General features: G+C 43.5%; 2 protein-coding genes across 4 annotated transcripts in view; one reads left to right on the forward strand and one right to left on the reverse strand.

Annotated features, from left to right (window-relative positions):
• Positions 1 to 11,793, forward strand: part of RIPOR2 (RHO family interacting cell polarization regulator 2) — a 69,755-nt gene extending 57,962 nt beyond the window's left edge. For both annotated transcript variants that reach the window (XM_075728277.1, XM_075728278.1), the window contains 7 exons: positions 1,293 to 1,428; positions 2,372 to 2,533; positions 3,536 to 3,694; positions 4,741 to 4,943; positions 6,454 to 6,537; positions 8,627 to 8,717; positions 10,184 to 11,793. In XM_075728277.1, the coding sequence (XP_075584392.1) occupies positions 1,293 to 1,428; positions 2,372 to 2,533; positions 3,536 to 3,694; positions 4,741 to 4,943; positions 6,454 to 6,537; positions 8,627 to 8,717; positions 10,184 to 10,284 (936 nt within the window). In that variant the 3' untranslated portion in view covers positions 10,285 to 11,793. The remainder of the gene's footprint in view (positions 1 to 1,292; positions 1,429 to 2,371; positions 2,534 to 3,535; positions 3,695 to 4,740; positions 4,944 to 6,453; positions 6,538 to 8,626; positions 8,718 to 10,183) is intronic.
• Positions 11,794 to 17,858: 6,065 nt separating this feature from the next.
• Positions 17,859 to 23,464, reverse strand: GMNN (geminin DNA replication inhibitor). 2 transcript variants are annotated; one of them, XM_009482348.2, is made up of 6 exons: positions 23,359 to 23,464; positions 21,437 to 21,535; positions 20,919 to 21,057; positions 20,140 to 20,222; positions 19,955 to 20,065; positions 17,859 to 18,334 (listed from the first exon to the last, which is right to left on the reverse strand). In XM_009482348.2, the coding sequence occupies exons 1-6, from the start codon at positions 23,413 to 23,415 to the stop codon at positions 18,131 to 18,133; spliced, it is 693 nt and encodes a 230-aa protein (XP_009480623.1). In that variant the 5' UTR covers positions 23,416 to 23,464; the 3' UTR covers positions 17,859 to 18,130. The 2 variants fall into 2 exon arrangements, with proteins under 2 accessions (XP_009480623.1, XP_075561889.1); XM_075705774.1 differs by lacking the exon at positions 19,955 to 20,065.
• Between the last annotated feature and the right edge of the window lie 901 nt (positions 23,465 to 24,365).

Here is a 24,365-nt window from a genome sequence, read left to right on the forward strand (position 1 = left end):
AAGCCTCCATCGTTTCCGTCCTGGCCCGTCTTGGAGCAGACCTGACGTGCAAACTGCGGGGCACGTCGCAGGTGCCGTCCAGCAGCAGTGACGGGCAGCGCAGCAGGTGACAGGGGCAGCCCCTGCGCTGGGTTGCAAACGTCCACTGGCTTCGCCGGGAGGTCCTCAAGGAGATCGGTCCCCGGTTAAGGCAGCCCGCGTCTTCAGAGGTGGAACAGAAGCCCGTGGCCTCGCTGGTGAACCGAGCCCCAGACAAGGCTGCGATGCTCAAGAGCAGAAACGAATTTCTGCATGTGAGCTTGGAGAGATTGTCTGCCACCCACACAGTGAAGGCAGCACATGACAGCCTCCCGGGACATCAAAATTGTCTCTTTGTGCTCGCAACTAACTAGCACAACCTTTTAGAGCGTTTTTTTCAGAGCCCAAGCACAGCAAATGCGATTTTGAATCTCCAGCAAGCCACTCTAACAAGCGAGGGCATCAGGGTTTTCCTGATGAATCAAAACATACTGCAGCTTCCTCTTTGCAATTACTTGACTCTCCCATCTTAGATATAATTAGCTTTATTTTCCCCAAGGCCCACTAAAGCAATACAGAGTGAGTCTGATTCCAGCACCCTTAGTGCTGAGCTGGACACTCTGCTGACTCACAAGTGTGAGAAAAAGGGAGGTGTTTGGCTTAAATACAAGACTACACAGTAAATATGCAGCTGGGGGAGGTGAGCTCGAACTATGTCTACACACGAAGCAGATTTGATCTGAGCAATATTTATGTGGACTGCTGAAGAAAATGCAGATGTCAGCAGCAGGGAGTATTATCAAGGAAAAAGCACCAAATTAATAAAGACACCCGAGTAGCTGATCAGAGCTGAAATGGAGTGGAGAAAGAGTTACCTGTGGTCTGCCTCCAGGCAGGTATGTCCTGAAAGTCCATGGCCTATGTTATGCAAAAGTCAGACTAATATTCTTTTCTGGCTTTAAGGCTTATGAAGATGGATTCCTTTAGCTTTGCAGAGTGTATAAATCAGAAATTACTTATGCAAATGGCTGCTTGTGTACTCAAGTGCCTGGATCCGGATGTAGATGTTAAACATAGAGGGATACCAACCAGGACCATAAAATATCCCAGAGACAAAAAACTTTTTAAGTTAAGGAGATCCCATGGTTCCAGGAAATGAATTTGCAATTGCACTTCTTCAGGTGCCAGGTGTTTTGGAAGTTTTTGTTTTCTTCAGAGGTGGGGATTTTTTGTTCAATGACTCCTTTTCCTCTCTTCCTATTTGTCTTCACCAGCAAATTGTGTTCTCCAGTAGAACACCGTTTGTGGCAAGAGACCTCCTGGATAAGCTGTCCAGGCAGATCCTTGTGATGGAGAATATCGCAGAGATCAGCACTGAGAACTTGGGAAACATCACCTCCCTTACTGATGGTAAGAGACAAGTTGGGGGGGGGGGTCCTTCTGAAAAGGGTTTGTTTGGGCATGCGTGCCTGCTGAAGTAATCGCTGTGCAGAGCTCACCATCACTGCAGGAGGTGCCACCGTAGTAAGGTCAGCTCACAGTTTCCAGCAGACGTAGCAGTAACCAGAATTGGTCAGGGGCCTTATTCTATCTTCAGCGCTGATATCCAGAAATAAGCAGATGAGAAGAGAAAGGACTTGCTTACCCTTATCCTGCTTGATGTGCAGAAGATGCACAGGGATCATTGCTGTGGCGGGGTGGGGATGCTGCCACCCGTGAAGAGCCAAAATCTTCCACCCCTCTTTCTTGAGGAAAGAGGGCTATGCCTTATACTGTCACAGGCATAATACATCTCCTCGAACGGTTTATCCAAAAGACTATTTTTAGTCATCTCAGTGGAGAACTATGTAGATATTTGTGTTGTTGCGTCTATTTTAACAGCTTGGAAGAGTCTGACAAACACTTAGTTACTCACCTTTGTGAACGCTCTGGCAGGATAGGTAAATATACCATGGTGTATTTACTTTGTTTATCAGAAAACTGAGGCAAAACTGAGTGACTTACCCAAGGCCACAGAGCAGTGCTAGGACAGGGACCAGTCTTGTGCAGACCATTTGCAGTATTGCCCTAGTATTTAGTGGTATTTAAAAAGATGAGACATCACTGCCCAGAAATGAATCAGGAGCAAATTTCCTCACATCCTACCATGGGAAACAGAAAAACCACGTTATAAACTTGGGATGTGCACGTGATCATGCTCTGTGAACGTAATGGCACAGGGCGACCCACCGAACAGTAATTGTCCGTCAGTGGCCTGGGTGAGATTTCCTCCACTCTTACCATCCTTTCTCTTCTGGAAGTCGATGCTTCCAGCATGGCTTTGTTTCATCATTCATTTTGTTTTCTCCGCCAGCAATTCCAGAGTTCCACAAGAACCTGTCACTGCTGGCTTTCTGGATGAAGTGTACTGGCTCTTCAGGAGTGTATCACACATCTGCAGACAAGATGATGAAGCAGCTGGATATCAATTTTGCCACAACAGTGAATGAGGAGTGTCCAGGACTTGCAGAAACAGGTACCAACTCCTGCAAAAAAATTGTGTTGGTCATCAAAATGGAGAACAGTTGTGTACTGGGCTTTATTCAACCTTCATTGCTTTGTTTTCCTACTCCTTGGAGGTCTGTTAGGCCATGGCTGCAAGATCTTGTTTGAAAACTAATGCCACAACTCTTGAAACAGTTTTGGCCCAAAATAATCAGACCAGAATAGGAGAAAAAGGTGAGGTCAGCAGAAAATAAAATATTGTTTTAAAGTTTATGAGCTCATCGGAAAGTAAGTCTATTGCCAAATACAGGTTTCTAAGTGATTCAGTGAAGTACGAATCTCCTCACTTAATTTTATGTGTCTGTATAATGTCCATGCCCCATTACAGTTCACTGGGATGGAATTAATATGCATCCAAGTGAGTCTATCTGAATATAGGTTCCTGTTTGGAGTGAGCTGTACCACACTGCCTAGCTCTCCCTGGGCTACAACGGGGATGTGGGGTGACTTGCTCAGATGTGGGCACCTTCATTGCAGATGCCTACCCAGGGCAGTGTTTTTCTTCCTGCCCCATGCTACAGCTCTCACAGACAGTGCCTCAAACTAGCTTAATGCATGCCACATGCTTATGCAGGAACATAAAAACAAGGCAAGCCAAATCCTGCTTCTGTGCGTGTCTCTCGTACTTCAGTGGCATTGCGGAGATGTAACTGGCAGCGCATGTGGATATGTGTTTAGCAATTCAGGGTATCGTTTGGATAGAAAGGATGCTGTATCGGGTAGAAAGAATAGGAAGCTGCGTTAGACATCTGTAAACTGGCAGAGGTTCATCACTGCAAAGATATCCTCTGGTGATGAGAGCTAGACAGGGTCTGTCTAGCTTCTAACCTAACCACAATTGAGGTTAGAAACATTGGGAAGTACCTGGCTTTGCAAATATGTTTCTTTCCTTCTGGATTTTAAGTGGACTGCAGCATTTTGCCAGCAGCTTTTGCTCTCACTAATGTGTCCCTTTGTCTTTGGCTGCCTGCAGTCTTCAGGATCCTGGTGTCTCAGATCCTGGACCGGACGGAGCCCGTTCTCTACTCCAGCATGTCCTCCGAGATCATTACCGTCTTTCAGTATTACAACTATTTTGCCAGCCACAGTGTTAATGACCTTGGAAGCTATTTGCTGCAGCTTGCAAAAGAAGGTAGGGTATATAAATTCTGGTGACTATGGGGGGAATACGTTGGCATCCTTCTGAGCTCAGCACAAAACAGTTCAGCCCTACCTGAGGCTGATTTTACAAAAGAAGGAGGGAAAGGAGACAAGGAAGTGCCTTGGATACTAAGTCTGCATGCACCTGAACAGTTGTACACATCAAGGGAAAGGAGCTGATGCAGATACACCCTCAGTCATTTCTATTTCCATATTTGAATGGGAAAAAATACGTTGAAAGAGTTAGTTTTTAGGAAACGGCTGATGGTGGTGGGCTGGGTCCAAAGTGTGGGAAGTTTTCTGTGCCCACAGCTTGGATCATGTTCCAGTCTTTCACCATCCTTTATGGAGAGACCTTCTGAAGTGCCTGAGACCTTCTCAGGAGCCACCTCAGTGTTTGGCAGGCTCTTCCACCAAGAGCTAAGGAGATAAGCAGACGCTCCACAGAGCATGCTGGACTGCAATCCCTGGCAAGCCAAGTTTTCTTCCTCTCTATTTGAGAGGGAGTTTGAGGAACCTTGCCTAGTTTTCATTTTTATTTGGGCATACTGGGGAGCTTCTGCTCAAAAACCTGGAAGGAAAAAGGCATTTCAGCCCACCTCTGAAGCACAGTAGCCCTGGCTCTTGGTGGCAGACATCAATCTGCCTCGGAAAAACTCTCACAAAGATGCCCTGGGAGGCAATACACTGACAATATTGGGTTTCACTTGTTACAGGGAGGATTTACATCTTCCAGCAGAAAGTGTAGTTTTGACAGGCAGGCCCTTAACTCTGGGTAGGTGTGCCCCACTGTCCCACCTAGCCCATCTACTCATCTCCTCCTTTGGCAGAACATATGAGAAACTGGCCCAACTTAAAGCCCAGACAATTCTCCATGCAGACACACTGCAATATGGATCCATAGCAATTGTTCAGATGGGTATTTTTCATGCCCTTTGTGTGTATAGTAAACATTGAGGATTGCTAGCAGGGAAAGGAGCAATCTGAAATATCGAGAGGGTAAAATAAGTAATGAGGACCTTCTTCTTGCACTTCTAGCCTCTGTGGTTCAGGTGCTGCAGTCAGTGAAAGATGGAAAACTGCAGCAAAATGTGGCCAAAATAAACTCCAATAACCTTCCACCACAGCAAGAAGTTTTGAGAGCTTTGGCTTTACTTCTCAATGAAAATAAAAATGAAGTCAGTGAGACTGTGGCATCACTTCTGACAGCTACTGCAGAAAACAGGCACTTCAGGGAGAAGGTAAGTGGCAGGAAATAACCTATCACATGAGAGACCTCTATCATCATGACATTTTTTCTGCCTGTGTGTCTCAAGTGTCTACGCGTATAAAATAATTGCTCCAAGCTTGATTTAAACTAATCCAGAGGGATTTCCTGTCTAATTTTTCTGCAAATATCCAGGTCTGTTTCTGTCGTTATGCCAGCCTGCTTCTACGTGTCATTACACTAAACAGGTACTAACCAAGACTCTGCAAATACTTAGTGAGTGCTGTGCTCTCCAGCTATCTTCCACACTTCAGCATTTCTGCTGGTCTATCTCAGACTTGGTTTCAGCCCAGGGCTTCAAGGCAACATCAACAGCATCATCAACATGCAGAGATGTAGGTCTGAGATTTTTATTTTTTTCCCAAAGGATTCTGGCATCTTTGGGACTTCCCACCATTTCTGGAGGGGATGGACTGCCTTGGGTGAACACAGCTCAGCTGTGAGATCTAAGATTTGAGACAATCACAGATACCAAAGGCAACAAGCAGGGCAAGATTAAACACAGGAATTAAAGAGAAGGGAGAAGAGGAATAAGAAGAAATTAGGGGTTGGCTTCTACCCTCTCATGGCAGACCTTTCCCTACTATCCTGCTTGTTCCCTGTCAGGAGAGAGTGAAAGAAAAGGCAGTTGGAAGAGGAAGAGTGGCAGAAGGAAGGCAGAGGAAGGAGAAAAAGGCGCTCACCCTGCTATTCTCTGTCAGTCCAGTCCCCTCTTTGCTTGCCCTCTCACTTCATCTTCCATTTTTGCAGCCTCTTGGTATCTCGTACCATCCTGCCCCCTCCCCAGCTTCATGGAGGCAGCATCTCAGGGAAAACAGAACCTCCTGGAACAGGCGTGTGTAGCTGATACCTGGTTCCCTACCTGCAGGAAGGACCACAAGGTGCCTTGTATGAGGGCATTATGCAGCCTTATGCTGCAGATGAGTTCATTGCACAGCCGACTGCCACCGAGATTTGCTGCTCACACTGGTTTTGTTTGCTCAGTAATAGCTACTAATTTCCAGGACCAAGCAGTAAGCTGGTCTAGCAGCTCATGCTAACCTTGTAATAGTTATTTGCAGTCCCTCTGGGGTTCATCCCAGCCTGTTACTATCCCTACATTAGAGAGACCATCTCAAGAGTCAACCCTTGAGCTATTTAGACTCTAAGGCCCATTTAAAGCTCTTTGGTGATTTATGCGGAAAGGCCTTCAAGGGTGCCGGATTGTGCTTCTCACTTTAACATGAACTTTTCCTCACCAAAAGCTGGCTGGAGACTACAGACTCACACTGAGCTATAACTAGTGGTATGGCCTGGATCTGCTGTAGAGAATTATCCCACAACATTACCTGTTGCAGGGGCTGCGCCTCTCTGTCCCACACGCTCGCTGTTGGGGATGCGGGCTGCAATCCCTCTCTCTTTACTAGGTTAACAATGCCTCCACGCTCACCCTTCTGCTCCACACAGGCACATTTTCATTGCTACTCTTCTTTATCTACTTTCAGGCCTTGATTTATTACTGTGAAGCACTAACCCAGCCCAACCTCCAGCTGCAGAAAGCAGCTTGCTTGGCTCTAAGATACCTCAAGGTAAGAGACAAGGAATTAAGTTGTGGCACTTGGCTTTACTTTACTTTAAAGAAAGGACATCCGAGAGGTACAAACAACAAAACAAAAATTGCAATAGCAGCAGCAGCAGCGCTTTTGTTTTGCATTACTGCACTGCATCCTTTTACAGATACCGTGCTGTTTGGGAACAGTTTAGAAGCTTCATTTCAAAAACAGCCAGGCTCTGTGATGATAATGAAGTTTATCTTTTCCTCCCTCTCATATTGATTTTAGGAGACTTACTTCCGCATCACAGAGAAAAAAAATTATTCATCTGCGGAGTACTGACTGAGAGGGGAAAAAACTCATCCTCTCCCAGGATAAAATTAGCTGTAATGCACGTGGGTTGCAGTGGGAGAAGAGAAAGGGAGAGACAGGTCATAAGTCATTTTGTGACACCACACAGAGCAGCTGTAAGCAGCACATACAAACCCTATGGACAAATAGCTGGTACATTTGGGTGCTACAGCTTCAGCTAGTGTCTGGTACCATTTCTGCATTCCCATGACAGGAAGGAAAAATGCTGCTTTTGTTTTGGCTGTACAGAGCCATGGGAAACAGCAGCCACCTAAGCCTGACTGGTACGGGACACTGAGCCAAAAAAGCATTTCTATCAGACAGACACACCACGGACTGATATTTCTCCCTCAAAACTGTCCCCTGGAGAAGACAGCTCTAAAATGTAACTTCATCCCAGCCAGAACTGATACCATCCAATATATAATCCAATATTGTTTAAATATGGAAAACATGTTTTACCCTGAACAAGATGCTGGCAGGAATCTTCGAGAGGTGACAGTGAGGGGCATTACACCTCTGCTGCATGTAGGGTGCAGTGGGGTTTTTGATCTGTCAGGAAAAGGCAGACTAGGGACCAGCGGTGGGAACTGGTGCTAGACATATTTAACTTGAGCAGTGTAGCTCCGATGCATCTTGAACAGTAAGAATGGCAACTGCTGGGAAGAAAAACTACTGAGGTTTCCCTCAAATAACCTCTGTCATTTGGGATCTTCAAATAAAAAGCTGAAGCCTTTCTGGCAGATATTTCAAGGATGGGAATGCTCCAACTGATAGGTGACTGGGGATGAGCTAACCCAATGGCAGTCTCATCCACATCAAAGCATGTCGGCCGCACCAGGTCCCACTCTGCATCTGTGTTGCTGTGGCTCCATCACTCACGTCAGCGTTCGAGCTGTAGTCACCAGTGTGCACCCACTGCAGACTTGCCCTGAGTCAAGCATAAGCGACTACGTTCAAGACGGGGCGGTGAGATTTAATGGCTGCACTAGCTAAGCCCTGGTTCAGAGCATTGTAGGTCAGACCTGTGCCCCCCAGAGTGACAAGGCTCATACAAATCCTGGCTCTGTGGCTCAGAGCATCTTCCATATGTCACACCGGGGCAGTACCTGCCCTTCCTTTCACTCATCTCTCTTGTTGTATTAAATAGCCTGCCAGAGACACTATGACAGCTGCTCTCCCCAAACGCCTGACAGTTTTGTACCAGAGAACAGGATTATTCCTTGCTTTCTTCCCAAAATAGGAGAGGCAAGGCAAAAATGTGGACATGTTGGTGAGCGCAGGTGTCAGTGAGGAGCTTGCAGTGAAGTGACTGGCCTGGCCAGCCAACATACCCCTGTAGACACAGTTAGGCTGGCGAGAACAGCCTTCTCAGACCTACCAGGTTGGACATGCCCAGCGTGAAACTCATTCCCTCGCCGCCTGCCTCCTGTTCTTCTCCCTGCCTTACCCATGCCTTGGCACGTTTGTGGCCTTGTGCCATGGCCCATCACCCATCCTATGGTCAGAAGCGGCAGACGTAGCTGCTCAGCCAGAATTATGCATGTAGCACATTGGGTAGGAAAGTTAGAAAGGGTCCACACTGACAGCAAAAAATACACCTTCTCCTAGATGCTCCTCCTCAGGGAAACCCCATTCCTCGTGTCCCCACCAAGGCCCTCCCCCTGGAGTAGGAAGGGCAATGCAGAGGATGGTCGCTATTTCCACGCAAGGCTATGAAATAAAACTATGGTGTACTGTGCGGTGCTAATGCATTTCTTTTTGCACTTCCCAGGCTGCTGAGAGCATTAAAATGCTGGTCACGCTCTGCCAGTCTGACAACGAAGAGATCAGAAAAGTGGCATCCGAAACCCTGCTCTCACTTGGTGAGTTGCCTGTTTTAGAGCAGTATTTCATTTTCTTTTTTGACAGAGCAGCATGTAAGATACCTGAGTTACACAAACGTGAGATTCTTAACTAAAACAAAACTTTATACCTAGAGAGTCAAACACATAAGAAAATGTATATTCTTAGAAAGCATTCATTTTGAAAATGATGAAAATGGACCAAAGAGAAACTGAATTGTGTGAGTCTGGAGCGGGAAGTAGAAAAGGAAAAAAAATAGCAAAGGAGAAGTTGACAAACAGAAATAATTCATAATGAATTTGAACACCAAGCAGCCTTGAGGAGCCAGGACCGGCATGCTGCCTGCTGCGTATCATACACCCTTCTCTTGGGGATCCCCTCCTATCACCCCTGTAATGCCATTATCACACTCTCAAGTGCCATTATCACTGCCAAGTGTTCATTGAACCTGAATTATCTTTATATGCTTATTTAGACAGACCTTAGCCTGCAAGTCCTCCTTCACACAGTACCACAGGCACCTTGCACTGACCTTTGTTTGTCCTTGAGACAACAGCTACGCTGTTCATTAACCTGCAGTCTGGCTGCATAGCAGTGTGTGACTGCAAGCGTGGCTGCAGAGTTTCAGGGCCCCAATACTTCAGTGGCACAGAAAAATTGTATTTATCTGGCCTTTAGGCTACGCATGAATTCCCACTCCATGGGTGTGTGTCCATCTGTAATTGTAGTTAGGCAAACTCTTCAAACGGACTCTCTTTCGTTCACCAGTTCAGCAGGAATTCACTCTGCTGCTGGACACGTTATTGCTGAAGTTATAAAACAACTAGTCCAGGGACACTTTTGAAAACACTGGGAGATTATACTGCCATTCCTCTAGATGACATGTCATTGAACAGTTTGATTCCTAATGGTCAATTCAACACACTAGGCTCAATGCTATCTTCAGGCGCGTATAGGTGACAGTACCTAAGAGAAAAGGGTTTGAGAGGCACAAATAGCTAAATTTAGCAAACATACGGCTTCCTCTTTTTCTGCGACATATAAGTAAAGATGTGGCTAGACTCACTTCTTTAAAGTGCCAGGAAGTGAGAAGTGGGTAAACTTTATATTGTCCAAAGTAGAAGTGGATAAACATCATGTGCCTGGAGGGTATCACAGCTGCAGCTGGGCCCTTGACAAGCGCCACAGGTCATTTAGGAAGACAAGTGTACAGATACTGTCAGCTAATCATACAAGCCACGTCTGCTTCTGTTTTGCTCTAGATAAAACAAGCAGACTACAAGAGAAAATTTAAAAAATAATGTGAACATTCACAGCATGCTTAATTTTTCCAAGTGATTTCTGAATTTGCCTTCAAGAACATAAGAAATTTTAAGTAGGGAAGGAAGCAGCAGATCAGTACTTTCCAACAGCAGAGAACCCAGTACTTTAGAAGTTGCAGGGCAATGCAATAATACGTAATTATGCTTTAACATTTTGCATTCAGGTGAAGATGGGAGACTGGCATACGAACAGCTGGACAAATTTCCCCGTGAGTTTGTTAAAGTCGGAAGCCGCCGTGGAACTGAAGCTGCCACAGCTTTTTAGGTGGAAAAGAACCTGCCTACATTTAACAGTCATTAAAGTACAATGGAGCTGCACTCCAGAGGGGGGAGCAGAAGACAGACTTCGAAGAATTCTATGAGAATGTCCCAAAATGTAGCAATTTACAGACTTTTTAAAGAAAAGCAAAATCTAAAATACAGCTTAAGAGCTCCTATGGGCTCCTCTTGACAGCTCATGACGGAACAGTTGGATGCTGAGGAGCAATACTTTCTTGAGTGATTCGTAACAAATAATGTAACTGCAGTTATTCAGCCTCAACAGACTTCTGTGAGTTTTTAGAATTTGGCATCTTCGTATATTTTACTATTACATTTACTTCCTTGAAGTTGTCGTGAAAGCTTGAGACGTGCGATACTGTATCTAACACGGACAAGTAGGAGGCCACCTGAGCGGGACTGCAAAGCAGCTTTCTCTTCAACCCCGAGCTAAGCATCTGCTGCCATGCAGTGTCCCCAGCAACGCTCCAGCGGTGGGGAACACCACTCGGCTTTCTCAGGTTTGTCTCCGTAATGAAATATAGAGCAAGTTTCTTCAAGTTTTGCCTCCAGAAACAGCATGATGTAAACCCCGGGAGGTGTCACTTTGGTGACTCATTCTAAATGCCTCCGCTGGTCTTTTATTTCCTTTCTCTTGCCCTCCAGCAACGAACCATCATTAAAACAGAGCTTTGTGAGGGGGATCAAACAATCACGTAGGTTTCTGAAAACTAAATGAAGAGGTAAAGCGCATTTATTTATTCCGAGAAGAAGGAGTGAATACAGCTAATTGCGCGAGTCCCCAAAGCCATTTGGTCCTGTAAGTTGCAGGCAGGATTGGATTTCATACACTCTAATTAGTGGATCATAGCTTCTATAGAGTGATTTCAATATAAAGAACTGGAACAAACTAAAGCGGACCTCGGAGGCAGTAATAAACAGAGGGTGAAGTGAATGCGTTTTCCCCCCCCTCACTGCAAGGATGAAAGACAGCGAGTGCTTCAAGCTGTTGATTACGAGCCTTAAGTTAACAGAGGAGGTGAATAGAATTTAACAGAAGAGTGTTCTTGTACTGTGTTCATTATGCATGAAATGCTATTTAGATGTCAATTAAAGTATCCAAATTTGCATAGACTACATAGAAAAGATTGCAAACAATTCACATCAAAAGGAAGCCTCGTGCGCCAAACACATTGGCAGGCAGGGGTTGCTTTGTTTTGTGTTTTTTACTGTGAATGTTACAACAATGTACATATCTGTATATTTATAAATATATATATTTACCAGGACAATATTCTTCCTTTAATTAAAAAAGTACATTTTGTACAGTTCAAAATGCTTACTTGTTTACTGAGGGGTATAGACTCTTTTTGCAGAAGGTGAAATAACCATTTTATGGTTTTGATAACATGCCTGTTCCATCAGCTGAATCCTTCCAAGGTGTCCTTTTGTACTGACTTCTGCTTTTTTTTTTTTTTTTAATTCTTTTCGGTTTTTTGCTTTTAGTTTTGCAGCATTTGTACTCACCATATTTCCTATCACATTTAAGTTATAATAAAGATTATTTTTTAATTACTAAAGCACATCAGTCCATATGTATAGTCACTCTTTCTACCAGCAGCCCCTCCATGGTGAGGCTCATACAACCTTCGAACATCATGCAAGTCAGCTCCCAGTACCGTAAGTGGCTCAGTAAAAGCCACCTACTTGCAGCTGGATTTGGGGCAAACCATTAGGGAAGTTGTTTAGCCATATGAAGGGAAAAGGTTTGTAAGGAATATTTGTCTTTTCAAGCCTGGTCACCAGGACAAGACTATGACAACCTCAAAAGTTTAGCTAAATTATGTGAAGTCATCCGCTAGATTTCTTACAGCGTAGAAATAATTTGTTTCATACCACACCAATTTTGTTAGGACTTAGAACATTACTTTAAGATCGTACAAAAACATCTAAATTAGAGCAAGTGAAGAATACACATAGCAAGGACTACTGCCTGAGGGCAGAGAGACACAGAAACTTCTTGTGCAGCGGGAGAAATGGTGCAACACTAGCTTGTGTTTTAATATGCACAACTCTTGCTTTTTCATCTTTCTGATGGCCAGTGTGGCAAACTATTTTCGTAGTTGAAATAAACACAAACCACAAAAGTAGAAAAAGTAGAGAAGGGATGAAACTGTAGCAAAAATGACTGCTCTTAGTTGTACCTCTGTGAGGTGAATGAAAGCACATTTTAAAAAAGCCAGTTTTAAACTAAAATGCTATTTTGGAAGCAAGGGGAGGTCTGCGCCCTCTCAGTGTTCCTTCTCTGGTTGCTTCAATGCGTGCGTGCAGGCCCTTGCTCGTGTCCCAGAGCATCAGCAAGAGGCATACACTATTTAAAAAGAAGATGAGAATATTCTTATATTCCCATATCTGTCAAAAGCTCCTACCTGCAGTACATACTATCTGTCAAAGCTTGCTCATAGTTTGTGTATCACAGCGTGGAGCACGATTTTGTTAAAGCAAAAGCCATGATGTCATCGGGTTGTAGGTGCTACATTCTGAACTGTCGCTTAGTAACGAGTGAGATGAGTTTACTTTCAAGCAAGCACTAGTACCCTACATTTCCAGCTACTCCTAGTTTAAGTCCAGAGCAAACCAGCTTTGTGTATCATTCAGGGAACTTCCCAGGAAAGGCTCCACAAGGACTAGCAGAAAAGATGCTGAAGAGGCTCCAGGACTGTTGCCAAACTTTGGCTGATTACTTTCTTCCCTTCTGTGAAGACAGACTCATCTCAGACAGAACCTCTTAAAAACATTCAGGCTTACGGCGCAGACCTGGGGAACGCAGAACTGCCTATCGAGCAGAGCACCAAAGCTGCAGAGAGCATGGGGCTGCTCACACGTACAGGTACCTTGTCACACGGAGCTTACATCTACTGACATCTACTTTCATCTCACTGTAGTTTAAATCCACCCTTTGAGAAGTTTATTAACCTACAGCTGATCTGCTCACCATCATAACCGTTAAAAAACATGTATACAGCTCATATGAACCAGATAGGAGCAAATCCCGCTCTCAGTAAAGTCAATGAGGAAATTCACAGGAATTTTAGTGGGAACGGTTAGATCAAATTTAGTTCCTGTTGTGGTATCTGAGACTGACAAGCTTGAACCTGGGGTATAGATGTATAGAGGCTAAATTTATCTTTGAGCATTAATACTGTTTTACAAAAGTCAATAAAACAAAGAATCATGTCCAAACATGATTCATGACAACATATGCAAAAAATCGCACTCTTAATTTAAGAACAAAACCAAAAAAAATCCCATAAGTAACAAACGCTTGAAAAAGTGAACGAACCTTAAAGCTTCCAAAACCAGAAGGCAAATAAAAAGGAACAAACCATGTATTTGTCTCATACCTTAACACGTTTTTATGCTCGCAGAGCTGACAATGCTGCCCTTTCCTACCACATTAATGCAAGAGCTCTCCTTTGTGGATTAGGAAAAACCAGTCGCATAGAGGTGGACTGTAGCAAAACGGATCCTTACCAACTAGCAAAGAAGGAACCAGCAGGCAGTAATTACAAAGCCTCTTTCTTAGGGCTGCAGCAGGTTGACTTGAACAAATTTATAGGTCTGGGCCACCTCAGAAAAGTACGTTAGGAAAAAGCTCCTGTACCAAAATAACTCGGCAGCGGTGAAGACTGAAGAGATAGGGAGTTTGCCAGGAAAACTGCACTCGGTTTGCCTGGTTTTGTTGGTGGCTTATTCTTACCTCAAGCTTTTCATGAACTATGGTGGTTTTCACTACCCCTGCCACACTGTTACTGTCTCTGTGTTCTGCCTGGTAGGTGTAAACCCGTAGTGCCTCTACACTACTCTAGCTAGATCAGCAGCCTAAGTTAGGCTGCCCAGAGTTTCACACTGCTGTTGGCAAGACCCCTCCTGTCCCCAGTATACCTTCAGAAAAGCTATCTACTATAGCTTTACCCTATGCTGCAGTCTGTTATATACAGATTATTGCTGACTTTAAGCATTCAACATTAGGAGTCAATACGACTGCCAGACTGTATATCTTAAGTACGGACCCCTGCTTTGCTGATTTGCAATGAAATTATCCTGATAAGATCCACAGCACCCCCCTTCAAACAGCTGTGATGCCCCGAGGGTATGACAGAGGTATCGTCCTATCCAAGGGTTTGACCTTGAACACGACCCATCACATTTCATTACAGGTGGTCGTTGGCAGATCAACAAAGCAGCGGCAAATCAAAGTTTCTCAGAACACCATTATCATTCACTGAACTACTTTGTGTCATTACAAGAGCAGAAAGAGAAATTAACAATACACAATAAGCATTTTCTGCTGAAGAAAATGATGGTAACAATGCAATTCAGTCTCAAGAACAACAGAGTGCTGGAAACACACAGCCTTGGCGGATTTGCAAACCTTTGCTCAAAGTCTCAAATCCAGTTCTGAATAAAAAACAACCTCAGAGGGCCCTTAAGGGAAAGTAAATGAATATGCAGTGTGCTTCATTGTAAAAATCGATGACGAACTTCATTACTTACGCACAGGCTGCAACACAAGCTCCAACACATGACAATGCTGTAGGCCCTCACATAAGCAATACAATGCCAAACTCCAAGTGATTTCAGTCGCCCAGCCAAGTAGTTATTATGGCCTAATTCACTTCTCCATGTGTCGTCTTAAATACAATGGATGTTTACACTAAAATTGGTATTTTTGCTAAACCGATTAAAAGTTCTTCCTCGCACAACCCATCTGCCCTTCCCACAGTTTGCTTGCCTCTGCTAGTCCCTGCACAGCTGTTCCTTCTTGAAACATCTGACACCTGCACATGGCCTGTCTCCCCACACTTTAGTGTCGCATTTCTGAAATTCTGTCCTGTTAGGACATGCACATTTTATGGGGGAAGTGCTAGGACGCAGTAGATGCATCACACTTCTGAGCAGCCTTAGAATACTTCAATGAAAGATGAGATTGTGTCTATAGCAATGAAAAGGAGTCAGCATGCTGGGCGAGTTGGCGCACAAAAACATTTCTGACTTCTTGGAAAGAATCACATTCTGCAGTTAGGTTCCAGAACTGGTAATTTTAGTCTGCTAGACAGAATGTTCTCTGTAATGTAGCTGGATGTGAAATTTCTTTGTCTTTAGTGATGTTGATTTTCAGCTGTTACATAGCTATGTTTCAGTGCTAAATGAGTTTCCCTATACACTTAAAAATAAAAGGTCAGATGGCCGTTAAGAGAACTAATTACACAAATCTCTGTATAATTTCCACACATTTGACAAGCCTTTCACACATGTATACAAAGTTCCTGTACATACTATATAAGATAGTTCTACTGCATCCATGTTTTAAAAAAGTACTCAGCAATTTTCAGGACACTAAATGAAACTTGACCCTTTTAGAACATTTTTAAACAGCAATTAATGCAGCACCATAAAACTTCTGACAAGACTTTCATACATTAATGTCTCTGATATAATAGGCGTAGGGAGATTGATCAAGGTCCAATACATCTGTGAGAGCACACATATGGGTTTTATTCTTATGCCACACTCCAGCTCTCCTGAAGCATGTTTTTTCAAGAGTTTATACAGAAAACTATTCTCTCCAGTAACTAAAGTTAATAAAACCATAGTAGCCTGGGTTTGAAGACTTCTGGTGCAGTGTATGTATTACTGAGTGGCCCATGTCTTTTCAATGTAGAAAGTTCTTCTATTACAGGTGGGCCCAATGCTGCACTACATCCATTAGCCTACATGAAGAACTCGCACGATTTATTTTGTACACAATCCACTTCAACAGAAGTAAGGATCCAGCTACTCAAAGGACTGTCTTGTCTTTGTTACTTAACTGAAATCAGTCAAGAAAAAGCACAAGATTTAAATCTAACAAGCATTCTTCTTGACCATCTTGATGAAAACAAGGAACAGCCAGATGCAGACAATGCATGCAAATTCTGGAATTGTTACTTTCTGGCAGTTCTTTGTTCTAACAATAGCACCTGTATTACAGCAGTTCACAGAGCAGGAGGTGAAGTGGTGGAGAAGTTGCACTTGCTGTCTCAGTTGGATTGGTCTGCCTGGCCAGCTAATTATACAACAGCACTTTCTTCCCTTCTACAGTCTCTGGCAGGAATGACTGTTAACTGTGAATAACTTAAACTAAATAGCACTGCATAAAGACTATTACAACAAGTTAAATTTTATGTGTTTCCTCATTGACTGTTGTTGAACTCTTTGACATGAAAACTGCTTAGAATCTGAGATAGGGAGAGGTTTAAGTCACTTGACAGCATTATCTATTTTTAGCAGAAAACCAAGGTTACTCTACAAAGCAGTTATCCAACATCCAGACATTTGTGTTTTCTTAAACACAGCATTGGTGCAAGTTAAAGGACATGCCTTTGTCACCATTTCTGCACTGTGATGGGAAGGATTATGTCTAAGCACCCTCTAGAGCACAAGCTGAAAGGTGTCATCTTTTGTTTACAAAGTTCCCAGAAAAAATGCTGCTTCACCTTCTGGTTACCAGATTCAAGGTGAAATGAAAGCCAGGAGTATTACTTCCTACAATGGCTCCAACATTCCCTGAATGTCACAACTGAAATCAGTTGCAAAATGTTTATTAACTTACTGACACCCACAGGGAGAGAATAAGATATGGAAGGAATCTAAAGGTGCCAATCTGCTAGCTCCACAGGCATATTTACACATACCCTGAAGCAACCATTTTGGCCTGCCTCCTGAAAGCCACTCAACTTTAAGCTCTTCACAAGATACTGCAATGGCCACCATCTTTTAAAGCCTATCCTTGGAAGACCTTGTTACTTACAGAACAAGTGCCAAGTTCACTCCAGACTGGAAAACCTGTGTTCAACTTCCTCTCCCCTTCTACCTCAGTGCTTTCAACTGCAAGCATCTCCCCCCATCCCATACAGATGCCAGGTAAGGTGCTGAAGGTTTTAAAGAGTGCTTTTTTATTCCTGTAAACCCTTCAGAACATAACTATCTTGGTAAAAAGGTGCCTCATCTTCTGGTAAATACCAGAGCAGTACTTTGAAAATAGATACTGAATTTCCTTTCAGAATAGCTCTGAAGTGTAGACTGCTTTGTATCCATCTAATTTTCAGTACAGCTGCTATTAGGAGCAAGAACACCCCACCTTTTCTTTATAAGCCAATAAATGTTATTTCTAGAAGAGACTTTATAATACTTTCTACTTAAACTCTCACGTATACATCTTGGAAAAAGCTCCCTTGAAAGATGTAGGCAATTACTAAAAAACCCTGAAAAGCATAAATCTAACTAAACTTTAGCTCTTGACTCTTATTACCTTATTCTTGACTTTCTGAAGCCTCACCAACAGCACACATTTTATTTTGCTTTCCCTATCCACCAAACCCACTCTGTTCTCCAGAATTCTGCAAATCTAAGGAGTTAAAAAATGCCCAGGCATGCCCTAAAAAACTCCAAAGCTTCCATCTACTGTAGTCACAATTAACTTAAACCTAGAACTAGCTATTCCCACTCAAATAAGAGGCTGTTTTGGTAAGGCAAAAATTTATTTCTCAATTTTCATGTATCATGTCAGACCAACTGATAAGATATTTACACAACAGTTTGAAATACACAGTATTTGCATTTTATACAAGCAACTAATTGCAGCCTGTAGTAAGTTTTCTATGCAGTATCCAGACACTCCCACTGCTACATGATTCCAGTTAAAACACATCTGTAATGCTTCCACAAGAGTTTCTATACCTGAGAAGTTTTAGTATATCAAGAGGAAGTCTGCAATTAAAAACCACACACAAAAGCCTATTTAAAGGTTGTCATTCCAGTTGCAAATTATTTGCTTCCTTTGAAGCAAGATCTGATATACTCTCCCTTAAGCCACATGATACTTGTGATGGCCCTTCTTCAGAAGCACTGTCTGCATCATCTTCATGGTTAAGCTCTTCATTTTCTTGTTTGGATTCCTCTAGAGGCAGACTCTTCAGTGTCTCAAGATTGTCAGGTGCTTCCCCAGTTAGCCTCTAGAAAGAAACAGAAGACAGTGAACTTCATACTTTTTCTACTTAATAGCCAGCAAAATAAGACTGAATTAATAATACTGAATTAAGAAAACTAATTATCTTCATTTGGAGATCACCAATATAATTAAAACATTCCTCAGTCACAGAAATCTTAACACACTTGAGTTCAATTCAAATTGCTACCTCTAACTCAGACCACACCAGCTTTGTTAAGTCTTACTTAGGTTCTTCAGTAGGACAGGCTTTATCCTGGGCAACGTAAAATATAGGAAACAGCTTCCCAAGTTAAATATTACTATATAGGTTTAATTTTAGAAAAATTACTATACAACAGATTAAGTTCATAATTTTTAATCAGATATAATGAAGCTACATTAAGTCTAGATGAACTGGAAGACCCAGCAGTTTCTAGCACTTGATGATCAAACTAGAAGTTCCTCACCTAACCTGATCTAAGGAAGAAAAACAGGACTGTAAGAGGCTGCTTTTGAGGCTTCGGGTTGTTTGATGTATCACTTAAGGCTCATTAGAGCCTCAGAAGTGAGCAGCTTACAACTAATAAGTGAACTTAACTGCTGAGGAACTGCAGAGAAGTTGCCAACTACATTAGTTCTTTAAGTCCTTAAGTCATTTAATTTCTGCCTGTGAGTTTATCACTGACAAGTAGCACTCCCTGAATGCAAAAAAAATTCAAGTGTAGCAAATTAGTGGAGTCTTTCAAGACTGATCTAAATAATTGCACTAACTGAAAATTAACTTGATCAAGTTTGCTTCTTAAGTTGCTTGCAATCATCTTCCATTTTGTTTCCACCTCCCCAGTCTAATCAGAGAATCAAAATATTTGCCAGGCACCCAGCTCCATATCACAGTTGAGAGCTCAATCCCTACAAAAACACCCTAGCTGATAATTTTAGTATCAAGGTTCCATGGCTATATATTTATCACAACTTCAGAGGCTGTTACAGACAATCTGCTCCTGGTAGAGGAGTCATGGAATCAGTGACACAACTACCTGTCCCCAAGGAATTCTCAGAGGAAGCTGTTTTGACATTTACAAGTTTATGAACCCTACAGACTTTGTGCATTAGCCCTTTCTAGGCCATGCAACTAGCAACTCCTCAGTGAAACCCTGACTTAAAGAACATGGGTGCTCCCTTCTCCCTCTCACTGCCCCACTTTGTGTCCCTGTTTCAAGCTTAGTTCCTCAAAGGACACAGCTAGTACAAACATTTCATTTAGCCAGCAGCCTCACACAAGATATTAAGCATCTGAATTTAAGTCATCTCAGGAAAGTGAAAATGAACCCTTTGTTCCCTTGTCACCATCCCTAATATGCAAAGCCTGTTCTGTTATGACAATAGGTTGAACCTCCCCTTCAGAAAACATTGCTCTTGGTACTTTCTCATTACTCCTGTGGGTTCTAAGGTAGAAAAACTCATCCCCTAGAAGGGGCTTTATTCCTCTGGATTCAAAGCAATGCCACAGGAAACAGGTCAGATGGTAACTTAAAATGAAGAGTTGTGAGAGCACACAAAACAGAAGTCATGATTCATTAAAAATATCTTTGCTGGTTTCTTGCTTTTTCATCCTACAACATTAACTGAAAATTCCTTTAAGTACCTCAATCATGCTGGTCATATAATGCACATGTTCAGCAAGGGACATTAGCTCTTCATTTTCTTCTTTTAGGCGGGCAATTTCACCATCTTTCTGTTCAATTTCTTTGTGCAACTGAGATCAAACAACAAAGTGTTATAACAGGAAAACAACAGCCAGTCATAAAGAAGTTATCTTTCACTAGCTACCTTTTCATTTTCTTGAAGCACTTCATACAGAGCCTTCCTCCTTTCTTCAGCCAATTCTTTCCAATATTGAGATGAAGGACTTCCTGAAGTAAGAAGCTACAGTAAGTCTGCGCCAAGACTGAATTCTTGAGATCACCTTAAGATACCTAACTTGTATACAAGTGTTCCATATACTGTGATAGTAAGAACTCACTCCATATAGTGTTTGCCCAGAGATTAGTTGTAAATTTACAACTAGAGACATAAGCTTACAGAGAACAGAGATCCTACACTGTATTAATGGCTATACAGGCAGTCTTCCAAGAAGCTGCCTCAAGCATGGCAGCAGGCTTTGCAAGATGGTCACATTTGCAATTGTCAGTCTTAATGAGTACTTTGTGGAAGACAGAAGTCTTATTACCAAGTCACTGTCCATATTGGGCTTAATGGTTCTGAAAAACTGCACAGGCAGCACACTATGCCAAAACAGGCTTTCATTTCAACTTAATTATTAGTCACTTGAAAGCTTGTAGCCAACCAAAGGTAACAGGCTACAGGACTTAACACTGCTGCACACAATGGTTCTCAGCTACTGGTTACCATAAAATCATTCCTAAACATTAGGTATCTATACCATGTTTACTATACTGCAGAGGACAAGTATCATTAATTCCTGCTAGGCATTACAAAAAGCCCACAAAGCCCTTATCTAACTGACAAAGGAACCATGTTTCAAGTTCTATTCCAGTGGAAGCATAGCATTTTAAGTGCAAGAAAATATTTCAGGAATTATCACATACCTTTTACCATGAGATCTACAGCTTGAACAACATCATTCATATTCTCATTTTCTTGCTCCTTCTCCACAGACACCTCAGCTTTAGAAGCCTTTGAGGTGAACTTGTTATTCCAGAGTTTCCTTTTGACTGAAGATTTCTTCTGCATAAAACACAGGCAGGTTTAACCTCAGAGCAGTACTTCAGCTTTTTTAAAAATACAAACTTGTAAGTCTGCTCGCTCATGACTGCAAATTAAGTCTTTATAAGCCCCACTTCCTTCACATTATAGTTCTAGTTTACTGACATATTCCTCAGTACCCATAGGTTTAAAAGAAAAATCTCAAACATTTTCCTGAAGTACTCAGAAATTGCTAGTTTTTAGTATTGTTTATTACTAAACCAACAGTAAGCTTAAGTTGTGTCACACTAGTTAGCAGATTATATGTTTTTTCGAATATATTAGTTTTCAGTTAAAAGCTCAAAAGCAGTTAACTGAGTAGAAATAATTACACATATACAGGTTAACTTTTAATTCATACCTCATTACGTCTGCCAACCAGGCAACCTGTTGCTGAAGGCTGAATCATTTTAAGAGTCCGTCTTGGGGCAGCACTGCATGTGGTGTCTGTGAGGTACTTCTAAAAGACAAATATGGCTTCAGACAGTTGCCACTACATAAACTGAAACTTAAGAATTTGTCATGCTTCCATTAAGGTAACCCATGGTTCATCTTTTCAAGACAAAAAGATGATACTTTAGTCTATGTTAAGACTTACGTAAAGGGGATCTAGTTATTTGTAGCAAAGATGGATCTTATCACATGAAGCTATGCTCAGTCCCTGCCTCTTAGAAAACCCTTACCCTTCATAAAAGAACTTGAACAGGTCTTATAGCAGAAATATTCTAGCTAGATTTCAAGGCCAGTTACAGTGCAGTGACACATGTAAACATTAGCTGAAGCTCTCAAAGTCGTATTTGACAACAGCAGTATTAGACTTTGAGGGACAGAGACAGAAGTGACTGCAATTGCAAGTTTATGTGGTAAAGTCACACAGATCACTTCAGGTGGTACCTGGTTTTGTTACCTGTGAACACACCTTCAAGTGGTGTTCATTTAAATAGATGTGTTGCTTCGATGATCCATTAAAATGGATCTAAAGCTTCCTCGCTTCAATCCAGACAGGCTATTGTTTTGTATAAACAGTATGTTTATCACCTTTCCTGTCATGCACAAATACCCATTTCCTGCATTAAAGCTTTCTGATTGGGTTGGTTACACTACCACCATGGGACAGCAAACAATGGCAGACAACCAAGCAAGAATAGCCAGAATACAATGCCACACCAGCGTGAGAAAGTTACCGATTCCCACTGTACTTCATATGACAAGAGTTCACCTTTCCCACGGTAGTTTCTGCTACCAATTATCCTACTGTTGAACTAAAGGACAAACACTAACTGCTCTGGGAACAAGAATTACATCGTGTGTCAGACACTGCTTGCTGCTATTGAAGGTTAGAGTTAAGCACACTCTGCCAAGAAATTATTGACTAATACTTGAGTTAACCCACTGAAAGTGCAAAAAGCCACGCTGAGGAATTTATACCCTAGAGTCACTATAGGACAAGATTATCATGTGTATAAGTCAGACTTAGCAATTGGCAATTTTCATTAACACCAAAAATTTTCATTAGAGAGTGATTGTATCCCACATGATAAAGGGCTACTTGCCTCTATTTTATGTTGTGTTTGTACAATTCCAATTAGGGCCTACATTAAAAGGTTTAACAAAAGAGTCTTGTAACAAGACTGGAATAGGTATAAGCTTTAGTAATGTCTTACCAATGACCTCCTAAAAGCCTAAATCCTTTAAGCATTTCCACCAATTCCAGGGCAACTATGGCTCTCAAAGGTGACTTCAGAAACAGAACTGCCTGCATGAATACTTCAGTTAAAGCATGCTGAAGTCAAGACAGATTTAACTCTTAGTAAGTTCACCCCTATAAAGGCCAGACTACAAAACCTACTCTACAACCCCTTAGCAGCCAGACTGATCCAGTAACTGAACTAAGGCAGGTAGGCAGCACCTAAAAAAAATCACATGTAAAGACAGGAAGCTTAGTGTCAAAGTAAAAAGGACTTGCTGAGCAATACGAAAAAAGTATTCTTAAGCACATATACCCAAGGAGAACAGAGTGTTCCCAAGCCACATTGCCTGCCAGGAAGTTACTCAAGCCAACAGGACATAAGCCAGGTGGAAGGACATTGCCACAGATCCCTCTGTATTCCTCCAGTGGATGGAAAACTTGTGTCCAACAGAGGGACCGTTTCCCAGAGAACTGAGCGCAAAACTCAGAACAAAGCAAATTCTGTGTTTGAGATGCTCTTCGTAAATGTCATCGTCTATTTTCTATCCGTTAACTGCTCCCATAGTCTAGCTTCAAGACTTTAAAGCCTATACCTGCAAAGATCCCGATGATTTTTCTGCGTTCGGTTTCTGTTTCATTTTGGAATTCATAGGATCACTGCAAAAAGAAGTAAAAAAAGTTAGTAGTATCCGGCTGCAACTGAAGTTCAGGGGCACTAGTTACAGAATACGACAGTTTCAGTCTACCAACTTCCCGACAGCATTAAAAACTCCGCACGAATCGCGTGGTCCGCGGGCTGTTCCCGAGCCCTGGTGGGGCTCCTCCCCGCGACAGGAGCTGCAAAGCGCGCTCGAAAGGCAGCGCCCTGAGGGGACAGCCCGCCTCGCTGCCACACCAGCCCACCGCGGGCGCCACCAGGGATCACAGCCCCGTTACAAGGATGGTGGTGGGGAATCACGGAGGCACACCTAAGATGGCGGGGGGGGGGGGGGGGGGGGGAGGTACCCTGCCGCTCCCGCCAGCCGAGCCCGCAGCGCCCCTCCTCGCTCGCCGGCGCGGCCAATGGGGACGCGAGGCCAGGAGCCCGCCAAGACCCAAACGCGGCCACGAAAGCCTGCGGCCCCCTCGCCCCCAGCGGCTCAAGGGAGCCGCAGCGGCACCCTACCCAGGCCCCACGGCCCCGCTCACCGCCCGCCGCTGCCGCAGGGACCCCGCCGCTCCGCTCCGCTCTGCGCCGCGCCGCTCCGCCAGCCGGCCCTGCTGCCCGCCGCGCGGCCTTAAGGAGCGCGGGGGGGGGGGGCGGGGCCACAAGTCACGTGCCCCGCCGCCCGAGCCAATCGCGGGCCGCGCTCCCTCATCCCGCGGGCGGAGCCACGCCCCGCCGGCCGCTGGCGGGAGGACGGGGGGCGGGGGGGGCTGAGGGGCCCTGAGGGGAGCCGCAGCCGCAGGAGGTTGGGCCGGGCCAGCGCCTCTGCAGGTGGTGCGGGGAGAGATTTTCGTCTTGAGGACGGTGAGAGGAAAACTCGAGAGTGCAGCACCGGGGTATGAGGCACCTCAGCCGTGAACTGCACATCCTGGCCCTGCCAGTGCCTCGGGGGGG

Source organism: Pelecanus crispus, chromosome 2 (genome assembly GCF_030463565.1).
Source record: "Pelecanus crispus isolate bPelCri1 chromosome 2, bPelCri1.pri, whole genome shotgun sequence".
NCBI classification, from domain to species: Eukaryota; Metazoa; Chordata; class Aves; order Pelecaniformes; family Pelecanidae; genus Pelecanus; species Pelecanus crispus.

Excerpts from the sequence above, each read along its gene's own strand:
- GMNN (XM_009482348.2), bottom strand. The coding sequence starts at position 23,415 with ATGAATTCCAAAATGAAACAGAAACCGAACGCAGAAAAATCATCGGGA. Across the intron at positions 20,066-20,139 it reads TGCTTCAAGAAAATGAAAAG|TTGCACAAAGAAATTGAACA; the intron begins GTAGCTAGTGAA and ends GTTTGATCTCAG. Across the intron at positions 18,335-19,954 it reads ATATGACCAGCATGATTGAG|AGGCTAACTGGGGAAGCACC; the intron begins GTACTTAAAGGA and ends GTTTCTTTCTAG.